The 22,132-nt window shown below is 39.6% G+C and overlaps 1 protein-coding gene across 2 annotated transcripts in view; it reads left to right on the forward strand.

The window, feature by feature from the left end:
• CSMD1 (CUB and Sushi multiple domains 1) overlaps positions 1 to 22,132 on the forward strand; it is a 1,787,407-nt gene that overhangs the window by 1,631,114 nt on the left and 134,161 nt on the right. For both annotated transcript variants that reach the window (XM_053598050.1, XM_053598051.1), the window contains exons 41-42: positions 6,426 to 6,635; positions 10,708 to 10,896. In XM_053598050.1, the coding sequence (XP_053454025.1) occupies positions 6,426 to 6,635; positions 10,708 to 10,896 (399 nt within the window). The remainder of the gene's footprint in view (positions 1 to 6,425; positions 6,636 to 10,707; positions 10,897 to 22,132) is intronic.

Consider the following 22,132-nt stretch of genomic DNA (forward strand, 5'->3'; position numbering starts at 1 on the left):
GTTAGTGTATCATGGTTAGTGTATCATGGTGTATCATGGTTAGTGTATCATGGTTAGTGTATCATGGTGTATTATGGTTAGTGTATCATGGTGTATCATGGTTTATCATGGTTAGTGTATCATGGTTAGTGTATCATGGTGTATCATGGTTAGTGTATCATGGTTAGTGTATCATGGTTAGTGTATCATGGTGTATTATGGTTAGTGTATCATGGTGTATCATGGTTTATCATGGTTAGTGTATCATGGTGTATCATGGTTAGTGTATCATGGTGTATTATGGTTAGTGTATCATGGTTAGTGCCCTCGATTTCTCACTGCCGTGTGTGAGGTATGTAGTGTGGTCCTCCGCTAGCCCCCTCTCTGTTCTGAGTTGTGGGAAACAATATTCAACTATGTTTTCTTTGCAGTATCACTGATAATTTTATCAAGAAACAAACATTATAGGAAACTTGCTTACTTAAGACCCAAAGCAAATGTCAGGTCTACTATGAATTCTATCTTCTTAAACTTGGAACACTGTGTAATAGGAAAATGATTGCTTAGATGAGTGGTGCTCGAATGTTACTGTATATAGCAAGCAGTAGTGGCAGTCAAGTGATGCAGGGTCCAGGGCCTCTGCCCCGGTGGCCCTGGTTGGAGCACACAAAGAATTACTCATTTTCACAAAGCAGCCCCAGTTCGCTGGATGCCAGGGTTGCACTAAGTCAGGAAATGTTTCTCATCACTTTTAATCTAAATAAGGAGAAATGCATGAAGATTTTCCTAAGATCTTTTAAACATTGCTTATTTAGGGTAAATTGCTTTGCTGCCAAAACATGTAGAAATCATGGGGCGGCGCCTGTGGCTCAGTGAGTAGGGCATCAGCCACATATACCCGGGGTGGAGGGGTCAAACCCAGCCCCGGCCAAATTGCAACAAAAAAATAGCCAGGCGTTGTGGCAGGCACCTGTAGTTCCAGCTACTGGGGAGGCTGAGGCAAGAGAATCGCCTAAGCCCAAGACTTTGAGGTTGCTGTGAGCTCCTCTACCCAGGGTGACAAAGTGAGACTCTGTCTCTACAAAAAAAAAAAAAAAAGTAGAAATCATGAGACTGGAGAAAGTTATCAGTAGAGATAGAATATTACTGACCAAAAGCCAACATGACAAGTCAACAGTTCAAAATAAATTATAAAAATAAAGTTCCTCCTGTTCTTTCCAAGTGTCCTTAACTGTAATTCCAAGACTCTGATGTCATCTGCAGCATCTGAACACACATCCCTGTTCCTTGGGTGTCAGTTTTGGAATTGGGCTTCTCAGGGCTCAGCTGTTGTAATGACAAGCACAAATAACTTCAGCCTCCCCAGTTTCCCTTAATAAAAACACTTGCCCAGAATATGAGGCATTATTAACTTTTCATGGGGCAAAATATGTTTCATGTTTTTCATTCATGGGGGAATTTTTCTGGATGCTTTGGCTCTTCCCTTACTACTGAATAAATGATAGATTATCTGAACTACTAGTTACCACTAGTTTAGTCTAATAGTTCTTTTGATTAGTCCCACTCCCCTACTTTATGCACTTGGATCAATCAACAGTTTAAATAAATAGGCAACAGGTGGGGCCAGGCATAGTGGCTCACGCCTGTAATCCCACTGGGGATAGTAATTAGTAAGGCATAGTAATTCTGGACAGGATCTTGTGTAATATTAGTGCAGTAGTTTTTAAATATAAAAGGCAAGACCCATCTAGAAAACACTGGGAGGCCAAGGCAGGTGAATCACCTGAGCTCACATGTTCGAGACCAGCCTGAGCAAGAGCAAGACTCCATCTCTAAAAATGGCCGGGCATTGTGGTGGGTGCCTGCAGTCCCAGTACTTGGGAAGCTGAGGCAAGAGGATCGCTTGAGCCCAAAAGTTTAAGGTTGTTGTGAGCTATGACACCAGGGCACTCTACCAAGCGTGACAAAGTGAGACTCTGTCTTAAAAAAGAAAAATAATAATAAATTAAATAACTAGGCAGCAGTGACTGGTTGCTGTGGCATTCTGGGAAAACTACCTTACCTCATTTCTCTAATTATTCATTCTAGGGACAACCACTTTCTTTTTTTTTTTACTTTTTTTTGTAGAGACAGAGTCTCACTTTATGGCCCTCGGTAGAGTGCCGTGGCCGCACACAGCTCACAGCAACCTCCAACTCCTGGGCTCTAGCCATTCTCTTGCCTCAGCCTCCCGAGCAGCTGGGACTACAGGCGCCCACCACAATGCCCGGCTATTTTTTGGTTGCAGTTTGGCCGGGGCCGGGTTTGAACCCGCCACCCTCGGTATATGGGGCCAGCGCCTTACCGACTGAGCCATAGGCGCTGCCCCGACAACCACTTTCTATACCCTCTGTCTGGGACACAATGCAGCTTGTCTCTTAAAATGATCAAAAAGACCCTGCCCAACTGCCCAAGTCGTAAGGAACATATATGGTAGTTTCTCACAGCTTTGGGCTCTGTGTCCAACTAACTAAGTAGGAATTATAGCTCTATCAATTATTGATAGCACAAGATGCCAAAATGCTTCAAACCCTCTTTCCTTATTTATAAAATGGACATAATAAAATAGCAATCTCATGGGGCAGTTTTGAAGCATTCCAACTGTTTGACTTAAAGACGGCATTATGTAAAGTTAATTATTTTTAGTAGCTAAACCAAATTCTCCATGTTTTTATGTCATTTTCTTTCCTTTTCACAGACTTGGATTGCTGTTTTGTATTCCTTTGACAGAGCTTGAGCAGTTCAGAATTTGCAGGGTTTTTTTTTTTTATTTTTGCTCTGGCTGGGTTTTTGAACTCACCACCTCTAGCATATAGGGCTGGCGCCCTACTCCTTGGAGCCACAGGTGCTGCCCCACAGTTCAGAATTTGTTTCTGTTTTCTTGAGAATGTCCAAAGCATAGTCAAAAAAATTTAACCAAGTCTTTCCTTGCTTTACCATTGCCTTTTATATTTAAAAACCACTGCACTAATCTTGCACAAGATGCTGTCCAGAATTGCTATGCCTTTGGACCACCTCGAAAACATAGAGATAATACAAAAGATTATTTAGAATGTTCACTAAATTCCATAGCTATTAACTTTTTCCATGTGTTTATTGCACACAGAAAATACAAAACAGCAATTAATAATCATAAGTGATACCCTAATAAAAACTAGCTTTTAAATTTGAAATCATAGTCACATTACTATTCAAAGTTCTATCAAACCCAAAAGCTAAAAGTTCTTTGTGCAGGTGACTCTTTATTGGCACTTAATTTTTAATATGTGGCTACAGTCAGATGAGAATATTTTGTGTGCATTCTCCCAAAGATAAGCATTCAGATTGATTTGCCTGTAATAACACAGTTTTTTTTAGTATTCTTTGAGATGATAAAAGGATAACTAGGTTATGCTTATTTTAATCCTTTCATTTGGGCTCTACAATGTCAAACTGGATGCAATTTGCTGAAAATTAGATAGTTAAATAATTCTATTTTAAGCCAGATTAGAGCTGAGCCCTGTTCCATTTCCTGATATGTATTAGGTGGTTTGATATGTGGCTGTATAATTTATCCTGCTTAAAATGGTAATTTCGTTCACAATATTATAATTGTCATAATTCCAGTTCCATTTCAAGTTTAATTCCAAATCGGTGAAAAGCCACTTTCGCAATTCCCTAGGCTTTGAGACACTGGCTGTCTTCAGTTTTTCACTCCGTGATCTGCTGGCTGCCTTCCATCTTCTTTCATACTGGGCCTGTCCATGAATTTCAAAACGTGTCTCTGGGTGAATACTTCTGAAGTCTGCGTGTGCGCATCTGAAATGAGCACCTTTTAAGCCATTTCCCCACCATTTGATTTTAAATGCTCTAACATTGCCCTAGTTTTCTTTTCTATCTGGTACTTTGGGGACATAAATAGAAATTTCATTAATTTAACAGGTGATTTGTGATTAGTCTCTCAGGGATGGGAAGGCCGTTTATGAAACTATAATCATGCATGTAGATTTGGTGTCCAAAAGTGGCCACACACACATCTTTAGTTTATTAGCAACATAACTCATTTTTATTATAGTTATGGGCCATGCACAAAAGAACACTGTGGGTTTAGTTTAGAAATGGATGGGGAAACAAGTCAAGTCTTGATATGTCACCTAAAGGATCCTCTGGTTAGCTGTCACAGCAGTGTGGAGGGGACACTCGGAGCTGAGCCACAGGAGAAGACATTTGCTCCTCCCTCCCTCCCTCCCTCCCTTCCTTCCTTCCTTCCTTCCTTCCTTCCTTCCTTCCTTCCTTCCTTCCTTCCTTCCTTCCTTCCTTCCTTCCTTCCTTCCTCCCTCTCCTTCCTCTCCCTTCCTTCCTTCCTTCCTTCCTTCCTTCCTTCCTTCCTTCCTTCCTTCCTTCCTTCCTTCCTTCCTTCCTCTCTCTCCTTCCTCTCCCTTCCTTCCTTCCTTCCTTCCTTCCTTCCTTCCTTCCTTCCTTCCTTCCTTCCTTCCTTCCTTCCTTCCTTCCTTCCTTCCTTCCTTCATTTCTTTTGACCAAAAATACTTGCTGGAATTTAGGGAAAAAATAGCTCATGGATGGCTGATCAACAAATAATTTGACATTTGAAAATATTGACTGAAGTGTTTTACATTTGTTCCCCCTGGGTCATACACAGTGGATGGTGCTTGCATGCCGAGAGCACAGCCTGGGCTGCTCCTTGCCTGACTTCTGCAGACCCACGGACCTCCGGGAATAGGAATCTAGTACTCATTCTCAAAAGAATATCTCATTGTGGTTGATTTGTTAAAGATCTATCTTTTTTTTTCCTCCTCCTGGAGTTTTCCACATTCTACTTTCTTTCATTCATGATCTTTCGATCTAATTAGAACAAATATAATACAAACTGACTTTCTCTAAGAACCAGGGGAATATTTCTAAAAGCGTAATATGAGTGCCTCTTGCCATGCTCACGCTGGAAAGGGCGCAGACGTTGTCAATCAGATGTGGCTGTCACCCTAGCTCCACCTTTCCCTGTGTTAATGTCAGACCTGACATCTAGCATTCCTGAGCCTTAGTTTGCTCGCTGGTAAGGGGAAGATAACAATATTGATCACCTTAGCAGGAAAAGTTAGCTGGTAAACTGCTCCCTGAGCATGACAGTTGCCCTTATGCTAAGCCCTGCCAGAAGGCTGCTGTTCACTTTTCCATTCTTCCTTACAAAGTTAATTCCATAATTAATGAAATTGGCTTTGTTATATGACCTTAAATTTTATTGAGTAATTTTAGGTTTTTCTTCCCTATAGATTTTTTATATCCTTAATAACTGTATTTTCCTTTGACACCTGAATACATACATTGGCATGAAAATTTCTCTACATTTTACACTTAAGTGGGATAACCCATGTAAATCTTACCTAATTTCCCCAAACTAGGAAATGTAATATAATGGACGAAAATGAAAATATTTTCATCTATCATAAACAGGAGAAAAGCAATCAATGCAAAGCAAAGCTGATCTTCTATATTGGGAGAGGATGGCCATTAGTATTCCCAGTAGAGGTTTAACTGCATGGATTTATCCAAAGGCTAATCATGTCTTCGGAGCTCTATAAATTATTTAAAGGTACTAAGATATTTTAGGAGTAGTAGTCAAATAAATTTTCAAAAATGCCACAATATAATAGCAAATGATTCTAAATTATTTTTATTTTCTTCTAAGTTAGTAGCCACAACTTGTTTAGTGCACAGATCAAGATGATGACAGCGAGACTGGTTGTCTGAATCATCCTTTGGAATGTTGAACAGTGCCAGACTGTTAGATTTAGTTGTGAAAGTTATAGGGAGGTTGAAATTGGATTAGAATTTTTTTTTATAAATAGCAGTAATTTGCTTTGTATGTCTAACATAATTAAAAACAATCAGCTAAACTAATAAATCTCTTGTAAAATGGTATGACCATCCAGTTACAGTAAGAGCCACTTATAGACTTTGTTGGCAATTTTTTAGACTAAAATTGGTCTTTCTTTTTTTTTTTTTTTTTTTTTTTGGTAAAGCCATAAATGAACTTGCTGATGACATAACATGATTGCAGCCTTGTGTTTACGGATTTAATAATAATTGTAACAGCAACTGAATGAAACTGTCACTGTGCTCGCTTGCACTAACCCCTGTTCTAAGCACTGCTGTTGTACGACTCTGTGTTACTTTCCTGGTAATATTCATATTTCACAAATCAGCGGGTTTGTGGACATTCATGTCATGGACAGAGATCACACGGTGAGAAGTAGCAGGTGTGACATTGTGGTGACCCCAAAGGCCTGCTTTCCTCCACCAGGCAGCTCTGTTTCGTGGAGATACACCACGGAAGTTTTCAGTACTTTTTCCAAGCATCGATTTTATACATTTTGGTATGAACTTCCATTGCTTTTGCACGTTTTCTGTAGGTGCGCATATTCAGTTCCTGAACTTCTCTACTGAAGCTAATCATGACTACCTTGAAATCCAGAACGGCCCTTACCACACCAGCCCCACCATCGGGCAGTTTAGTGGCGCCGACTTGCCCGCGGCTCTGCTGAGCACCACTCACGAAACACACATCCACTTCTACAGCGACCATTCACAGAACCGGCAGGGGTTTAAACTTGCTTACCAAGGTATGGAGTAAAAAAAAAAACTAAATATGCTTCTTACGCTTAAATTGTGTTTGAATGTAAATCTCCTTAGCTGGCTAAAAGCATGTATGGTTGAAAAACAAAACAAAACAAAAAGCCGTGCAGTTGGAATTATTCTTAGTGGGATGTAGTTGATTTCTGATTAGAAGTGGGGGCTTGGTGGTTTTTGGACACTCAGGAAGGATACAGACCCTGGGTGTGATGGGGCTGTTGTCCAAGTTCGTCTGCTCTGCCGGCCCCTGCCCTGACACTGGTGTGAACCTTTCCAGCCACAGTATCATCATTACATAGGCTTCTTATCAGTCATTGTGTCCCTCTCTGCCTGTGTCCCTTCAGGGTGTTGCACTGTACACCCTAAATCTAGAATGGAAGTGGACCTGGTGCTGTCTCTCATCCATTTAACAGTTGCATGTACTATTCAAGTCATGCGCAAAGCATTCTACAAAAAGACAAAAATAATACAGTAGAACTTCTGTAAGTTGACCACGCAAGGGACTGCAACAAACTGGCCAGCACACAGGTGTGATCAGCATAAGGAACAAGGTCTGCTGTGCTGATGTGGACACATGCTGCATGTTCAGTCCCTTGTCAACTTCAGGAGGTGGTCAGCGTAGAGAGGTATCAACTGTGCAGCCGTTCCTGTAGTGATGGAGCTTTGTCTTTTTGTTAGACTAGCCAAATACGCAATTTCCAAAAATAGTTTGAGTCCATTATGAGCAAAGCATTTTTTGACATGTGAAAAAGTTCAGCATTTTCATTTCATACAAAATAATTTATCTGGCCTTTTCTTGAATATTGCTAAATCAAGTGAAGTTGGAGCCTGTGTTTTTTCAAATATGACTAAAGCCCTTGCTTTCCGTACTCTCACAGACCGACCTCAGAAGCAGGACTTTCGCATTTCATTAGTGAATGACGCTAGTATTTTCTATTGGGTTCGGATATTGTTAATGAAATTCTCACCTAAAATATAAAATATAGACATAGACTTCCAGAACTGGGGTCTGTTAAAATAGAAATCCAGGTATCAGGATAAAAGTGAGGAAGCTAAAGGCTAGACCAGTGGGCGGTGTGTCTGTGGGCACTGCCAGAATTCCTCTGCAAGTGACTGCTTCTTTCACTGTTTTTTACCTTTAGTTTCCTCACCTTCAGCAAAGATATCAGTCCCTGATGAAAGACTCAGGCACACACATGCACCCAACAGGGAAAGAGCATCCGAGGGGAAGCAGCTTCCCACAGCAAAGGGGGTGCTGATCTGTCCACGTGTGCTCCTGTTTTCTGCTCTCTTTCGGGGGAAGAGAATTCTCCTCCTATGTAGAGTAGTCCAGTATGGTGCTCGGGGACAGCTCCTTCTACCCTTTCTGAAGCACTGAATAGGGGATTTCTTCTCCTGCATTTGCAGCCACTGCCTCTCTGCTACACCTTCCCAATAGCATTTGAATTTAATCAAATCTCTCTCCCTCCCTCCTTCTCTCTCTTTCCCACTTAGCTACAATTTTTAATGAACCCTGACCTTCCTCTCATGTTTATTTACTCTGATTTTGGAAGGATGGACCACATCAACCTTCTCTGGTTCCACAGCTGTTCCTTGTTTCTCTTACCCACTCTTACCCATGCACGAACTATACAAGATCTTCTCTTTCCATAGACGTCCCGTCACTAAATCCCGGAGACACACGTCCCTTCCCCTGCGTCATGGGACCACTTGGCCCTGCTGCCACTTTTGACACCCTTGTCTCTTGGCGTCAGGGTCCACATGGCCTCTTGGTTCAGAGGAGCCTCACTGGCTAAGTCCGATGTTACTGCTTGCTCGGCCTCTTCTAACTGGCCACTTCCGGTGCAGGGCTGTGCCATTCCCTTTCCCCACGCATCAGGGATTCCGTGACTGGGATCGTCATTTGCAATGATAGCTCTGGTGTCTGTGCCTACCGTTCAGGGTCCCTGTGGACCTGGGGACGGGATGTCTGTCCCACTCCTGCACATCTCCACGGGGTCACACAGGCACCTGGGCCCTGTGTCCAGCCCTGCCCAGCTCATGCTGCAGCCCCTGCTCTCTGAGTTCAGGGCGCAACAACCCTGCAGCCTGCCAAGCCTCCCTATGTCACCACCAGGAGTCCTCACCACTCCCAGGTCCTTCTCCTAGAAAACTGTGAAACACTTAAAGTTCTCACCAGACTTACTCTTCTGACTTCCCTCATCTTTTCAAAAAGCAGACATGGTTTATCTCTTTTACCATGAAAGCCTCTTCCAGACTTTCTTAGATTCTGAGAATCTGGTTCAAAATCTATGACCTCCCCCCGCACCAACACCCACACTGCCTGCTGCTCTTCCTCCCCACCCTCGTCCTCGCAGTCCTGGTGCTGTGCCAAGTGTCCCGGGGCCACAGGCAGCGTCTCAGCTGGGAATGCTCGCCACCTCCACCCACTCCCCGTGGTTAAGGGTGCCGCACTCAGCTCTGTGTGAGCCCTGAAGGGGGCGACCTCTGCGTGCCTGGCCGGGGCAGATTGCCTCATTCAGGAGCTCAGTCTCCCTGGGTGGCACGGTGCGTGCTGCCCACCACATCTTTCCCACCCTTCCATATCTAGGGTACAAGGCCCTTCAAAATCAAGTGTGGTGCTGTGGTGCTGTGGTCATGACATCTGAGTGAGTATTCCCTGAGACGGAATTTGGAGAGCCAAAATTTTGATTGCTTGCATCTAGCCCAGTCTCCTGAAACCCTGGGCGATGGCAGGGCCCTCCGTCCCCACTTCCTTCGAGTGTCTGTGCTCTGTGTGGTTCCCCGTGTCTCATCTCTCATTCTGTCCCATCCCTTTTATTTCAGGTAATTAATGCAGAAAGATAAAGGCTAAATTTTGGGAAATGCCTGGCATAAATTGAAGACCATTTTACTTTTCAGCATTTGTGCACAGATTTCAAAGCTACACATCCACCCCTAACGTTGTAAATGGTTAAACAACGTACCTATGAAACTGAAATTTGTTTTCTTTTGTTTTGTTTTTACATGAAAAGCCACTCTTCAGTCCCTTGGATTCTTTATATTATACTCTATTTTCAGTGATGGAGAGGACGGTAGCCAGTGACCTCTCCTTCTCTCGTGACTGACTGTGTGCAGCCCGGCTCTGAGGGTCCCTGGCTGGTTTTTAGCGACGACAGGACAGGAAGGCTGTGCAGCTCCTGCTGAGCTGGCTGTCCACAACACGGCTTTGTAACTGCATTAGAGGACAGACTGGGGACCCTGTGTACAAGGGGATTTGAGATTGAGATGGAGAGGTGGTGGGGGCTTCTGCCACGCGGGGCATCTGTGCCCTCCCCAGCAGAGCCTGTGCTGGTGGCCACATAGTTTTAGAATCACAGTATCAGGCGATTACACCTAATTTATGGTTTAGTTAATTCTTACTAATTTATGGGTAAATTTTTAAATCACACAGGTTGCCAGCCCATTTATTATCTGTCATTCTACCTGGAGTTTATTCTAGAGAACATAAAAGACTTAATGATAAAGCACAATAAATCATATGTGATAAACATTTACTGATAGTAATTGCTAGCTTAGTGATTGACAATTTACTTATTTTTTTAAGAAAAAAATGAAGAAAATAAATGTTTTTTTCTGTTTCTGTGTAAAGCAATTAGTTAAATAATACAAAACAAATATTCATTTCCTAGTTAGAAGTTCTTAGAGTGGCAGTGTACTTCCCATTTAAATTAAAAGGGAATTACTATGCGTGTCTTTCCTCGGTAACCTTTAGAGTCCCTTTCTATTATTTTCTCTATTAATTTTTTTAAAACTTCAAGTCATATATTTTCTTTCCAAAATAAGCATTTTCAAATTTCTTTTTGGTTTGCACTCTTGGCTTTCTAAAGTACACAGTAGGTGTTCCTTAAATGCATGTGGTTGTAATTTTACACCTAGTGATTATTTTACTCAGTGTAGATGGCAGCTATTTAATAAAAGACATTTTAAAAACTTATATCCAAAATGTTAAGAAGCTGCAAGTAGTCCTATTCCTTCCCCAAATTGCAGACAGGTTTAACCTCGTCTGTATCTTTGTTTCAGCCTATGAATTGCAGAACTGTCCAGAGCCACCCCCGTTTCAGAATGGGTACAGGATCAATTCCGATTACAGTGTGGGACAGTCGGTATCCTTCGAGTGTTATCCTGGGTATGTCCTGATTGGCCAGCCTGTCCTCACCTGTCAGCATGGGACAAACAGAAACTGGAACCATCCCTTTCCAAGATGTGATGGTAGGTGAATTATCTTCCTTGGGAGCCACTTAATTTTTCATGGACATAATAGTGCATTGAATATTTAGTGAATATATCCGATAATTCATAAGATTCTATCATATTATACACACTGGACTTAATATTTCAGGAATTATCATGTACCAGTAAGTTTAATTAAAAAAAAAAAAAACAGCCTTTGTTCTTTAGGAAATTATAAGGATATCAAAACAATAAACACAAATGATTAAAATGTAAAAAGAGACAGAAGGATGGTGTTGTGCCAAGTTGTGGGTAAGAAAATGACGTAGGGTTGGGAATTAATCAGAGAAACCTTTGCAGTCAGCAGAGTTTAGCTTTCCAGTGTGTACATTAAATGGTGGGATCAGAGGGGAAAAGGGTACTTATTAATTTGACCCTGCTTATTTTTAGTTGTTTAAATTTTATGATAAGCATATATAGGTTTCTTATTTCAGAAAACTGATGTGGTAGAGTGTCATGGCGTCACAGCTCACAGCAACCTCAAACTCTTGGGCTCAAGCGATTCTCTTGCCTCAGCCTCCCTAGTAGCTGGGACTACAGGTGCCCGCCACAATGCCTGGCTATGTTGTTGTTTGTTTGTTTTGTTTTGTTTAGCAGGCCCAGGGAGGGTTCAAACCCACCAGCTCTGGAGCATATGGCCAGTGACCTAACCACTGAGCTATGAGGGCCCAGCCCCAAGTTAATTTTTGTATCAGGCCTGAAGAGTTCTTTATCAGAGATAAAGACCACTCCAGGTAGAAGGAACATTGTAAGTGAGGATACAGTCTTCAGAGGAAATAAAAGTGTTGTTTAATAGTGCCTGGTGATGGTAGTTTCTTGGGAGATGTTGGAAACAGAGACTAGCACTGGTGCAGGGTTTCCACACCCATTTGATGTTCCTTGTCTGAGCAGAAATCATGACTTTATAACTTCTCTGAGGCTATTTAATTTTTATGATGACTTGGACACTTTTGTAATATCAACTATGTCAGTAGGTCACTAGTATATTTATGAAGAATGCATATGTAACAGAAAATTTACTGAGAATTCAATACTCTAACATTATAAATACGGTACCTTTGAATGAAAAAATAATGAAATTACCAACTCTGGACCTGTGAAATGCTAAGCTTATATCCCATATGGGAAAGGGAGAAGACATCTACGTATGTGTGAATTTGTTACTGAAGAAGTAAAAAAAACATATCAGTGGATTCCCCCCCAACCAGTAGACTTTTATTCACTCATATTTTCCAAGTCAGTATTATTATAAAAACAACTATGTAAAAGCCCTTTAGCTATATTTTTAATTTTTTTATCTTAATCTAATGTTTATTTAATTAAATATAAAATAGCATTTAAAATTAATGTTATAAAACTAAGGATAACAGTAACATATCTGGAATAATTTTAACTATAACATTCAAAACAATAACAACAAACCCTAAATCTACTCTGCATTTAAAAAAATCTCATATGTATGTATAAATTACTTTGAAATTATCAGGATCGCAACCATTTCTGATTTGCAATTTTAGGCTGAAACCTTTAAATTTATATGTAAATGGTAGACTCTTTGGCTTGATATTTAAAAAACAAAGAAAAAACAAAATTAAATATTTAATTTGATTTCATTGTTTCTTGAAGCTTCGTTTTTCTTTTTCTTTTTTTTCATTTTTTTAATTTCAGATTAATATGAGGGTACAAACAATTAGGGTACAATATTTGCATTTGTTAGGTAGAGTCCCAATTGTGGTTTTTGTCCTGTACTCCAAAGTGGTGACATATATCCTTATTTCGTGCCCATGAAGTGGGAGCACTCCAGCCTCCCTGTCTCCTTCCATTCCTCCCTCCATGCTCTCCCTCTCCCCAACATGAATTGAATTGAGTTGTTTTCTTATGTGGGTGTGTATTAGATGGTCTACTGGCTTCACGTTAGTATTGAGTACATTGGACACGTGCTTTTCTATTCTTGTGATACTTTACTAAAAAGAATGGGTTTCAACTCCATCTAGGTTAACACAAAAGATGTAAAGTCCCTATCTTTCTATGGCTGAATAGTATTCCATGGTATACATATACCACAGTTTATTAATCGATTCCTGGGTTCATGGGCATTGAGTTGTTTCTACACCTTGGCGACTGTAAGCTGAGCTTTGATAGGCTTTGTAGAGGCTTTTTACCATTTTGTGTCTAAGATTTATTACTTTTATCCATCTTGAGTCAATTTTATTTATTTTTTTTTTTTGAGATAGAGTCTCACTATATCACCCTTGGTAGAGTGCTGTGGCATCACAGCTCATAGCAAACTCAAACTCTTGGGCTTAAGAGCCTCCCAAGTCGCTGGGACTATAGGCACCCACCACAACACCCGTCTGTTTTTTTGTTGCAGTTGTCATTGTTGTTTAGCTGTCCCAGGCTGAGTTTGAACCTGCTACCCTTGGTGCACGTGGCTGACACTGTAATCACTGTGCTATGGAAGCTGAGCCCATCTTGAGTCAATTTTATAAGTAGTGATAGATGAGGGTCAAGTTTCAGTCTTTTACATGTGGTTATCCAGTTCATCCAACACTATTTGTTGAATAGGGATTCTTTTTCCCACTGTATGCTTTTGTTTGGTTTATCAAAGATCAGATGGCCAGTGGAGACTAGTTTCATCTTTTGGTTTTCTGTTCTGTTCCATATCTCTATTTTTGTGCCAATACCATGCTGTCTTGATTACTAAAGACTTGTAATATTACCTAAGGTCTGGTAGAGTGGTGTCCAACTTTGTCTTCATTACTGAGAATAACCTAGGCTATATGAGATTTTTTATGGTTCCATAGGCAATGAATCACTATTTTTTCCAGTTCTTCAAAGTATGATCTTGATATTTTAAAGGGGATTGAATTAAATCTGTAGATTGCTTTGGGTAGTATAGACATTTTAACAACGTTTATTCTTTCCAGCCAAGAGCACGGTATGTTCTTCCATTTGTTAATGTGTTCTGCTATTTCTTTTCTTAGGGTCTCCCAATTCTCTTTTTAGAAATCCTTCACATCTTTTGTTAGATATACTCCTAAGTATTTCATTTTCTTTGAAACTACTGTGAACAGAATTGTGTCCTTGATTTGCTTCTCAACTTGGCTGTTATTGGCAAATAAAAAAACTACAGATTCATGGACATTGATTTTCTACCCTGAGATATTATTGTATTTCTTGATGACTTCCAGGAGATTTGTGGTTGAGTCTCTTAGGTTTTCAAAATATAAGATTGTATCAGTGGCAAAAGTGAAAGTTAGACCTCCTCTGTCCCCATATGAATGTCTTTGATATCCTTCTCTTGCCTGATTGCATTGGCTAGAACTTCCAGAAATACGTTGAATAGTATTTCAAAAGAGGACACCTTTGGTTTCAGTTCTAAGTGGAGAAGCGTTCAGTTTTACTCCATGCATTCTGAGACTGGCTACATGTGTGTCATAGCTGACTTCAGTCAGTTTAAGAAACGTGCCCCCATGCCTATTTTCTTGTGTTCTTGTTAGAAAAAGATGTTGAATTTTGTCAAATGCTTTTTCTGTATCTATTGAGAAGGGCAGATGGTCTTTGTTTTGCTTCTATTGGTATGGTGAATTACAATCATGAATTAGTGCATGTTAAACCAATTTTGCATCCCTGGATGAAGCCTACTTGATTGTGATGTATAATTTTTTATTATGTAGTTGTAATGTATTAAGATTCTTATTGAGCACTTTTGCAGCAATATTCATTAGAGATTGGTCTGTAGTTCTAATTTTTAGCTGGGTCATTTCCTGGTTTTGTTATCAGGGTGTTTGCTTCATAGAATGTGTTGGGGGAAGGTTCCTTCCTTCTCAATGTTTTGGAATAGGTTCTACAATATGGATATAAGATCTTCTTTGAAGGTTTGATAGAATTCTGGTGTGAAGATGTCTGATCTAAGGCTTTTTGTTGTTGTTGGAAGCTTTTTTATTGTTTCTGCCATCTCTGTGCTTGATATTCATCTGTTCAAGAGATCTGTTTCTTCCTCGTTAAGTCTAGGAAGATAGCATGATTATAGGTGTTGGTTCATTTCCTCTACATTGCCAAATTTCTGGGCATAGAGTTTTTCATAATAATCAGAGATGATCTTTTATACCTCTGTAGTATTTGTTATTATCTTCCCTTTTTCATTTCTCTGATTGAGGTTATTAGCAATATTACTTTTCTGTTTCTAGTTAATCTCCCCCATAATTTGTCAAATTTCATGTATCTTTCCAAAGAACCAAATTTTTGTTCATTAATTTTCTAAATGATTCTTTTATTTTCAATTTAGTTTATTTCTGATTTAATTTTGATTATTTCTTTTCTTCTGCTATGTTTGGAACTGGATTGTTCTTTCTTTTCCATTTCCTTGAAATGATTCATTAGGTTGTTGATCTGCTCTCTATTTTTTCAGTAAGCATCTAATGCAGTACATTTCTAAAAACTGTTTTAACAGTATCTCACAGATTTTGGCTGTCTGTAGATTCATTATTGTTATGTTCATTGAATTTTATAATCTCCTTTTTTATTCCTTCTTGACCCAACTGTCATTCAGTATAAGTTTGTTTAGTTTCCATGCCTTTGTGTGGTGATGAAAAATTTTGTTGGAGTTGAGTTACAGCTTTATTGCCTTGTGCTCTGAAAAGATACAAGGTGTAATTTCAATTCTTTAATTTTTGTTTAGGATGGTTTTGTGTCCTAAGCTATGATATATTTTGGAGTATGTCCCATGGTCTCACAAGAAGAATGTAAATTCATTAGTTTGGAGATGGTGTGTTCTGAATGTGTCTATTAAGTCCAATTGTTCTAGTGTTGAATTTAAAATCCCTATTTATTTGTTTAATTTCTGTTTAGAGTATCTTCCCAGTTCTGTCAGAGGGATGTTAACATTCCCAGCTATTATGGTTATTGAATATCATATTTTTCAGATCAATTAAGGTCTTTTTCATAAATCTGGGAGCATTTAAGTTAGGTGCATAAATATTTAGAATTGAAATGTCTTCTTATCGTATCATTTCCTTGACCAGTATGAAGTGACCATCTTTGTCTTTCTTGAATTTAGTTGCTTTAAATGCACTGCTACCTGAAAATAAGATTGCAATCCCTCCTTTCTTCTGATTTCCCTTTCTCTGAATTATTCTTTTCCAACTCTACCCTGAGTCTTGTTTTGTCCTTCCAGGTTAGGCGTGTTTCTTGGAAACAGTATATTGATGGCTTGTACTTTTTTTTTTTTTTTTTCAAATCAGCCAGCCTGTGCCTCTTCAGTGGGGAATTAAAGCCATTTAAGTTTATTAAAAGAATTGATAAGTATGGTCAATTTCAATTTATCTTATTTGGTAAATGTCCATTGCTTAGTTTTATCTTTTGTGCCACTATAGAAGCTACATTTTGTCCTTTAGTTTCTGGGTGTTTAGTGTGCTGGTGGCTGATGGTCAGTGTGGAGAACAGATCTAAGTATTTCCTGTAGAGCTGGTCTTGCTGTAGTGAATTTCTTCAATGTTTGAATGTCAGTAAAAGATTTTATCTCTCCATCAGTTTTGAAGCTTAGTTTATCGGGGTACAGAATTCTGGGCTGAAAATTGTTTTGTTTAAAAAAGTTAAAAATAGGTGACTACTCTCTTTTGGCTTGAAAAGTTTCAGGAGAAAAGTTCACTGTCACCATGATGGATCTGGCCCTGTAGGTCAATTGATGCTTGCATCTGGCTGCTTGCAGAATTTTCTCTTTCACCTTGACTTTGGACATGTCCATTACAATGTGTCTTGGAGATGATTTGTTTGTGTTGAGCCAACCCAGGGTTTGATATCCCTCTAAAGGAGTGTATCAGAATCTTTGATGATGCTTGGGAAATTTTCATTTATGATATCCTCCAGTAGGTCTTCCATTTCTTGTGTCATCCTTCTTCCCCTATGGGGATACCTATAATTTGTATGTTTAAACACTTTGTGAAGTCCTATATGCTAAGCAATTGCTCTGCTGTTTCTCTCTTCTGTCTTTTTAAATTCCTGGGTTAGCTCAAGAGCCTTATCCTCTAGACTGAGATTCTTTCTTCTCAATGGTCTAATCTATCATTGATACTTTCTAATGCATCTTTAAGTTCCCTGGTTGACTCCTTCAATTTCTTAAACACTGATATATCCTTTCTCATTCATTTATGTATTTCATTCATTGTTTGGATCAGTTTTATGATTTCCTTTTGTTTATTTTCTCTTTTCATTCAATTCCTTTCATTGTTTTTGCCATCCATATTTGAAATTCCTTTTCTCTCATTTCTGTAATTTCTTTATAGGTGGACTCCTCTGTGATAGCTACCTCATGATCCCTTGAGGTGGGTGATCTTTCTGGTTTTTCATGTTGCCAGAATTTTTCCATTGATTGGATGTCATGTGTGTTTTCTTCTTGTTCATTTCCTGTCCCTACTCTTTCCTCTCACTTTCTTAGTCTCTGTGCTCAGTTACCAAAATCTTCTTTTGGTATAGGACCAATAGTAAGAGAAGATTAAAGAATGAGAAGGGAAAAAAGAAAGATAAAGACAAATAGAGACAAAATAAAAAGGGATGAAAATAAAAACATTTAAAAAGGGAAGTAGAAGGACAGACAGAGGGACAGGAGCAATAGTGCTGTTCCGAAAGGTACTTTGACCCACACCCTCAATTCCAGGACTCTGAGTGGCTGGGCTGGGTAGGTCCCTTGAGGTTAGGAGCTCCTTACCAGTCTGAGTGGAAATAAGACCCCACTTTCACCAAATATAGAAAAAAAATGCAGTATGTCACAATGGGGATCTCCCAATACCATTTTTCCAAAGGCCAAAGCTAGATGGATACCCTAAACTCGGGGATCAAGGCCTCCATAGGGCAGGCCAATACTATGATACCCCAGCCCTGGCCTCAGAGTGAGGCTCTGTCACATAAATAAAATATAGAATGAAAAAAAAAAACATATTAGAAAAAAATTTAAAAAACAATAAAATAGATAAAAATAAAATTTTCCAAGATGTAAAAAAAGAGATATCTGGCTTGGCACCCATATCTCAGTGGTTAGGGCATCAGCCATGTACACTGGGGCTGGCCGGTTTGAACCTGGCCGGCCCAGGCCTGCTAAACAATAATAACAACTAGAAAACAAAAAAATCCTAGCCAGGTGTTGTGGTGGGCACCTGTAGTCTCAGCTACTTGGGAGGCTGAGACAAGAGAATAACTTAAGCCCAAGAGTTTGAGGTTGCTGAGCTGTGATGTCACAGCATTCTACTAAGGGCAACACAGTGAGACTCTTTCTTCAAAAAAGAAAAAGAAACTAAAAAAAAAAAAAAAAAGATAGATATCTAAGTTGTTGCTTGAGAAATTTATGTGGGAAAGATGAGAAAAGTAGAACAATCTCTACCAATAGAGAGAAAAAAAAGGTAAGAAAGAATGAAAGGGGAAGGAAAACTAAGTGGAGCTCTGGCTATTGAAAAAAGTAAAAATGAAAAACTAAAAATACAACAAAATAACAACAAAAAATTCTACGGAAAAATTGAGTAATTGAGTAAAGAAAAAAATACATACATATAGCAATGTATTGCTGGACACCAGTTGGTGCTCTAAGAATATGCAGGAAAAGGGAAAAGAGGTATATGATGCAATATATTTCCTGGACACCAGGTGGCTCTGTGGTGTTAGGAGACCCCAAACACGCATGCTGATTTTGCTGTATAAAATGGGGGCTGAAATACACTACCTAATTGCTGAGGAGACATAGTCTTGTCTTTCTGATTTATTTGCCCTCAACCAGGGCTTGGTCGTTTGGCTAGCATTCAGTCCTTGCAAGGTGGGGAGCCTGAAACTCTTGCCAGACTTCTTAGGAGGCACACCTCGACCTTTCAAACAGTGGCCTTTGGCCACCAAGGGGTTTCTGGGTTGGGGGAGTCATTCAACTCACCCTACAGACAGCTGCCTGTACTCAGCAAGCACATCAGGGCTGGCCAGGTGCTGGGACCTTGCAGGCCGTTCCTTCCAGGTGACTCTCCCACGGTGGTGGTACCCTTGCTAGTACCCAAGCCAATGGGAGTTTCACCCAGGCCAATGATTCAATCCTAGCTGCCAGGCACTGTTCAAGTCCACTCACTCAGTTAAGCCCTCCCAAGTCATCTCTGGTAAGCATCCAAGTCCAGGAAAAAACCTGTAAGCCAGGCCTTCCCTCTGTCAGAGGGCCGGGCGGCCTTTCTTCACACCCAGGCACTTGCCTTCTGTGCCAGTCTTCCACTGTTCCTGACCTCCCTGTTGGCTCCTGGAATCTCCTACTGCTTCATTGTTCCTCCAGAGTGATATTTTTGGGCAGGACACCCCAGCCAGAGGTGGCTGGAGCCCTGTCTCTCCTGTCTCACCGTGAGTGGCTGCTAAGGAGATGTCTCTAGTCTACCATCTTGGAGCTTAGTTTTTCAATAGGAAAATAAGTGCTGTGGTTTAGAATTATTCCATCAGTGTGAAAATAAGAAAACAGATCTTTCTGGCTATCGTTTAAAGGTAATGGTGGCTTTTCTAATTCCTTCGTATTATATATGACTGCCCAGAGTTAACAGTACCTGGAGACTAATATGTCTAAGACTCCCAAAACCAGCCTGGGGATCCATGCTTCATTAAAAGTGCTCACAGAACTCACTTAAGGCTATTATACTCATAGTTACAGTTTTTAAGAGAGAGGAAGAGAAGTTTTTAAATCATCCATGGGAAAAGATGACAGGGTGGTCTAGCAGGAAGCATAACTCTCAGCGTTGTATGTGGCAATGTGCACGGTATTGTCAGTGTGAAGCCCTTACTGGGCCTCAGTGCCATAGTTTTCACTGGGGCTTTGCTATGTAATCATGACTGATTGTCCGCATGCCCAAATCTAGCCTCCAGAGAGACCACTGTACCCCAGAAAACTCAGTGTTATCCACGTGATTGGAATTTCTGGTGCCACCAGCTCCTGCCCTAAGATCATTGGTGGGAACAGCTACATGCTCAAAAAGACATTCCCACCAGGTGAGCCATAGTGATCTACCAGGAGTGACAGAAAAGGCAAATTCACTTTGGGCAAAGCCAAATTCTTTACTAAATAACCATTTGGACCTTATTCTTTTCTTACCAATAATGTCACAAAGAAAAAAAGGATCTAATTCCTTCTAATGTCACAAAGCAATTAGAAAAGCCGCCATTACCTTTAAATCATAGCCATCATCATCAAATGGTATTAAAAATACATGTAAAATTATATCATTAAATAAATACTAACAGAATAGTACAGATATTATATGCAATATTTTCTAATATTTATATCTAATCCCCATCCAATGTGTGATTAATATCCTACTTAAAAAAAGCAACAAACCAAAAAAAATGAAATAAAACAAAAAGTACTTTGCCTGTGAAAGTTAAAAAAATCATTTTTACAAGACTGATGGGGCTGTTCATATGTGTATTAGTGTACAATTAGACAACAGTGAAATTTTACCCAGAGAGAGCAGTACATTCTGTTGACCACCTGGGATCCCCACCTAAAATGTATTTGATAACCTACAGTGGTTTATCATTGAAGATTTCTGGTTGTTATAGAGGTAAAGTGTACTGGAAAGCTGTCTTCAAAGGTTCAGTCCCATAGACTTTATAAAAACTTCAGAAGAAAAACATAGATACCTTGAATAACCTTTGAGTTTCTTTATTAAAATTAATACAACAGTTAATACACGCAATTAATACAATACTTCTAAATCTTAAAGTATTGATATTCACAACTATGTGTTAAATCAATTTGTATTTTTATGCTGAAAATAAGTACATGTTAAGTTACATAAGAATCTATTAAGTATACTTAGTGTATTTTAAAATTATTTGAAAAATGTAATCTGAAAGGATGATACCTATGAACATAAACAAATGAAAATATATCTATAAAAGTGATGAGAAATTTTTAAAAGTTTATTATTAAATCATAGCTGTGTACATTAATGCGATCATGGGGCACCATACACTGGTTTTATAAACAGTTTGACACATTTTCATCACACTGGTTAACATAGCCTTCCTGGCATTTTCTTAGTTATTGTGTTAAGACATTTATATTCTACATTTACTGTTTCACATGTACCCTTGTAAGATGCACCGCAGGTGTAATCCCACCTGTCCCCCTCCCTGTACCCCCTTCCCCTCTCCCTCCCCTCCTTTTCCCCCTTCCCCCTATTCTTAGGTTGTAACTGGGTTATAGCTTTCATGTGAAAGCCATAAATTAGTTTCATAGTAGGGCTGAGTACATTGGGTACTTTTTCTTCCATTCTTGAGATACTTTACTGAGAAGAATATGTTCCAGCTCCATCCACGTAAACATCAAAGAGGTAAAGTCTCCATCTTTCTTATGTTGTATAATATTCCATGGTGTACATGTACCACAATTTATAAATTCATTCATGGATCGATGGGCGCTTGAGCTTTTTCCATGACTTAGCAATTATGAATTGGGCTGCAATAAACATTCTGGTACACATATCTTTGCTATGATGTGATTTTTGGTCTTCTATATTCCTAGTAGAGGAATTATAGGATTGAATGGCAGTTCTATTTTTAGATCTCTAAGTGTTCTCCAAACATCTTTCCAAAAGGAACGTATTAATTTGCATTCCCACCAGCAGTGTAGAAGGGTGCCCTTTTCTCCACATCCACGCCAACATCTCTGGTCTTGGGATTTTGTGATATGGACTAATCTTACTGGAGTTAGATGATATTGTGACATGAGAAATTAAAGACATTTTCTCTCAGTAAGTTAATTACACATAAGTCTCAGTTTAAAAAAATGGGTTATAATTGTTAAAATATAGTTTAAAGAGTTTGGTTTAGTGATTTACTACATGTAATTTTGTAATTAAATACGCATCCACATTTACAAATATAGTTCCACAAAATGTTACATATCGTGTGGGCCTAATTAATACTTTATCAATGAATTTTTTTAGAGACAGAGTCTCACTTTGTTGCCCTGGGTAGAGTGCCATAGTGTCACAGCTCACAGCAACCTCCATCTCTTGGGCTTAGGCAATTCTCTTGCCTCAACCTCCCGAGTGACTGGGACTACAGACCCCCACCACAACGCTGGGCTATTTTTTTTGTTGCAGTTTGCCTGGGGCTGGGTTTGAACCCATCACCTTCGGTATATGGGGCTGGCACCCTACTCACTGAGCCACAGGCACCACCCTATCAATGAAATTTTTATGTA

Source organism: Nycticebus coucang, chromosome 7 (assembly GCF_027406575.1).
Source record: "Nycticebus coucang isolate mNycCou1 chromosome 7, mNycCou1.pri, whole genome shotgun sequence".
Classification (NCBI taxonomy): domain Eukaryota; kingdom Metazoa; phylum Chordata; class Mammalia; order Primates; family Lorisidae; genus Nycticebus; species Nycticebus coucang.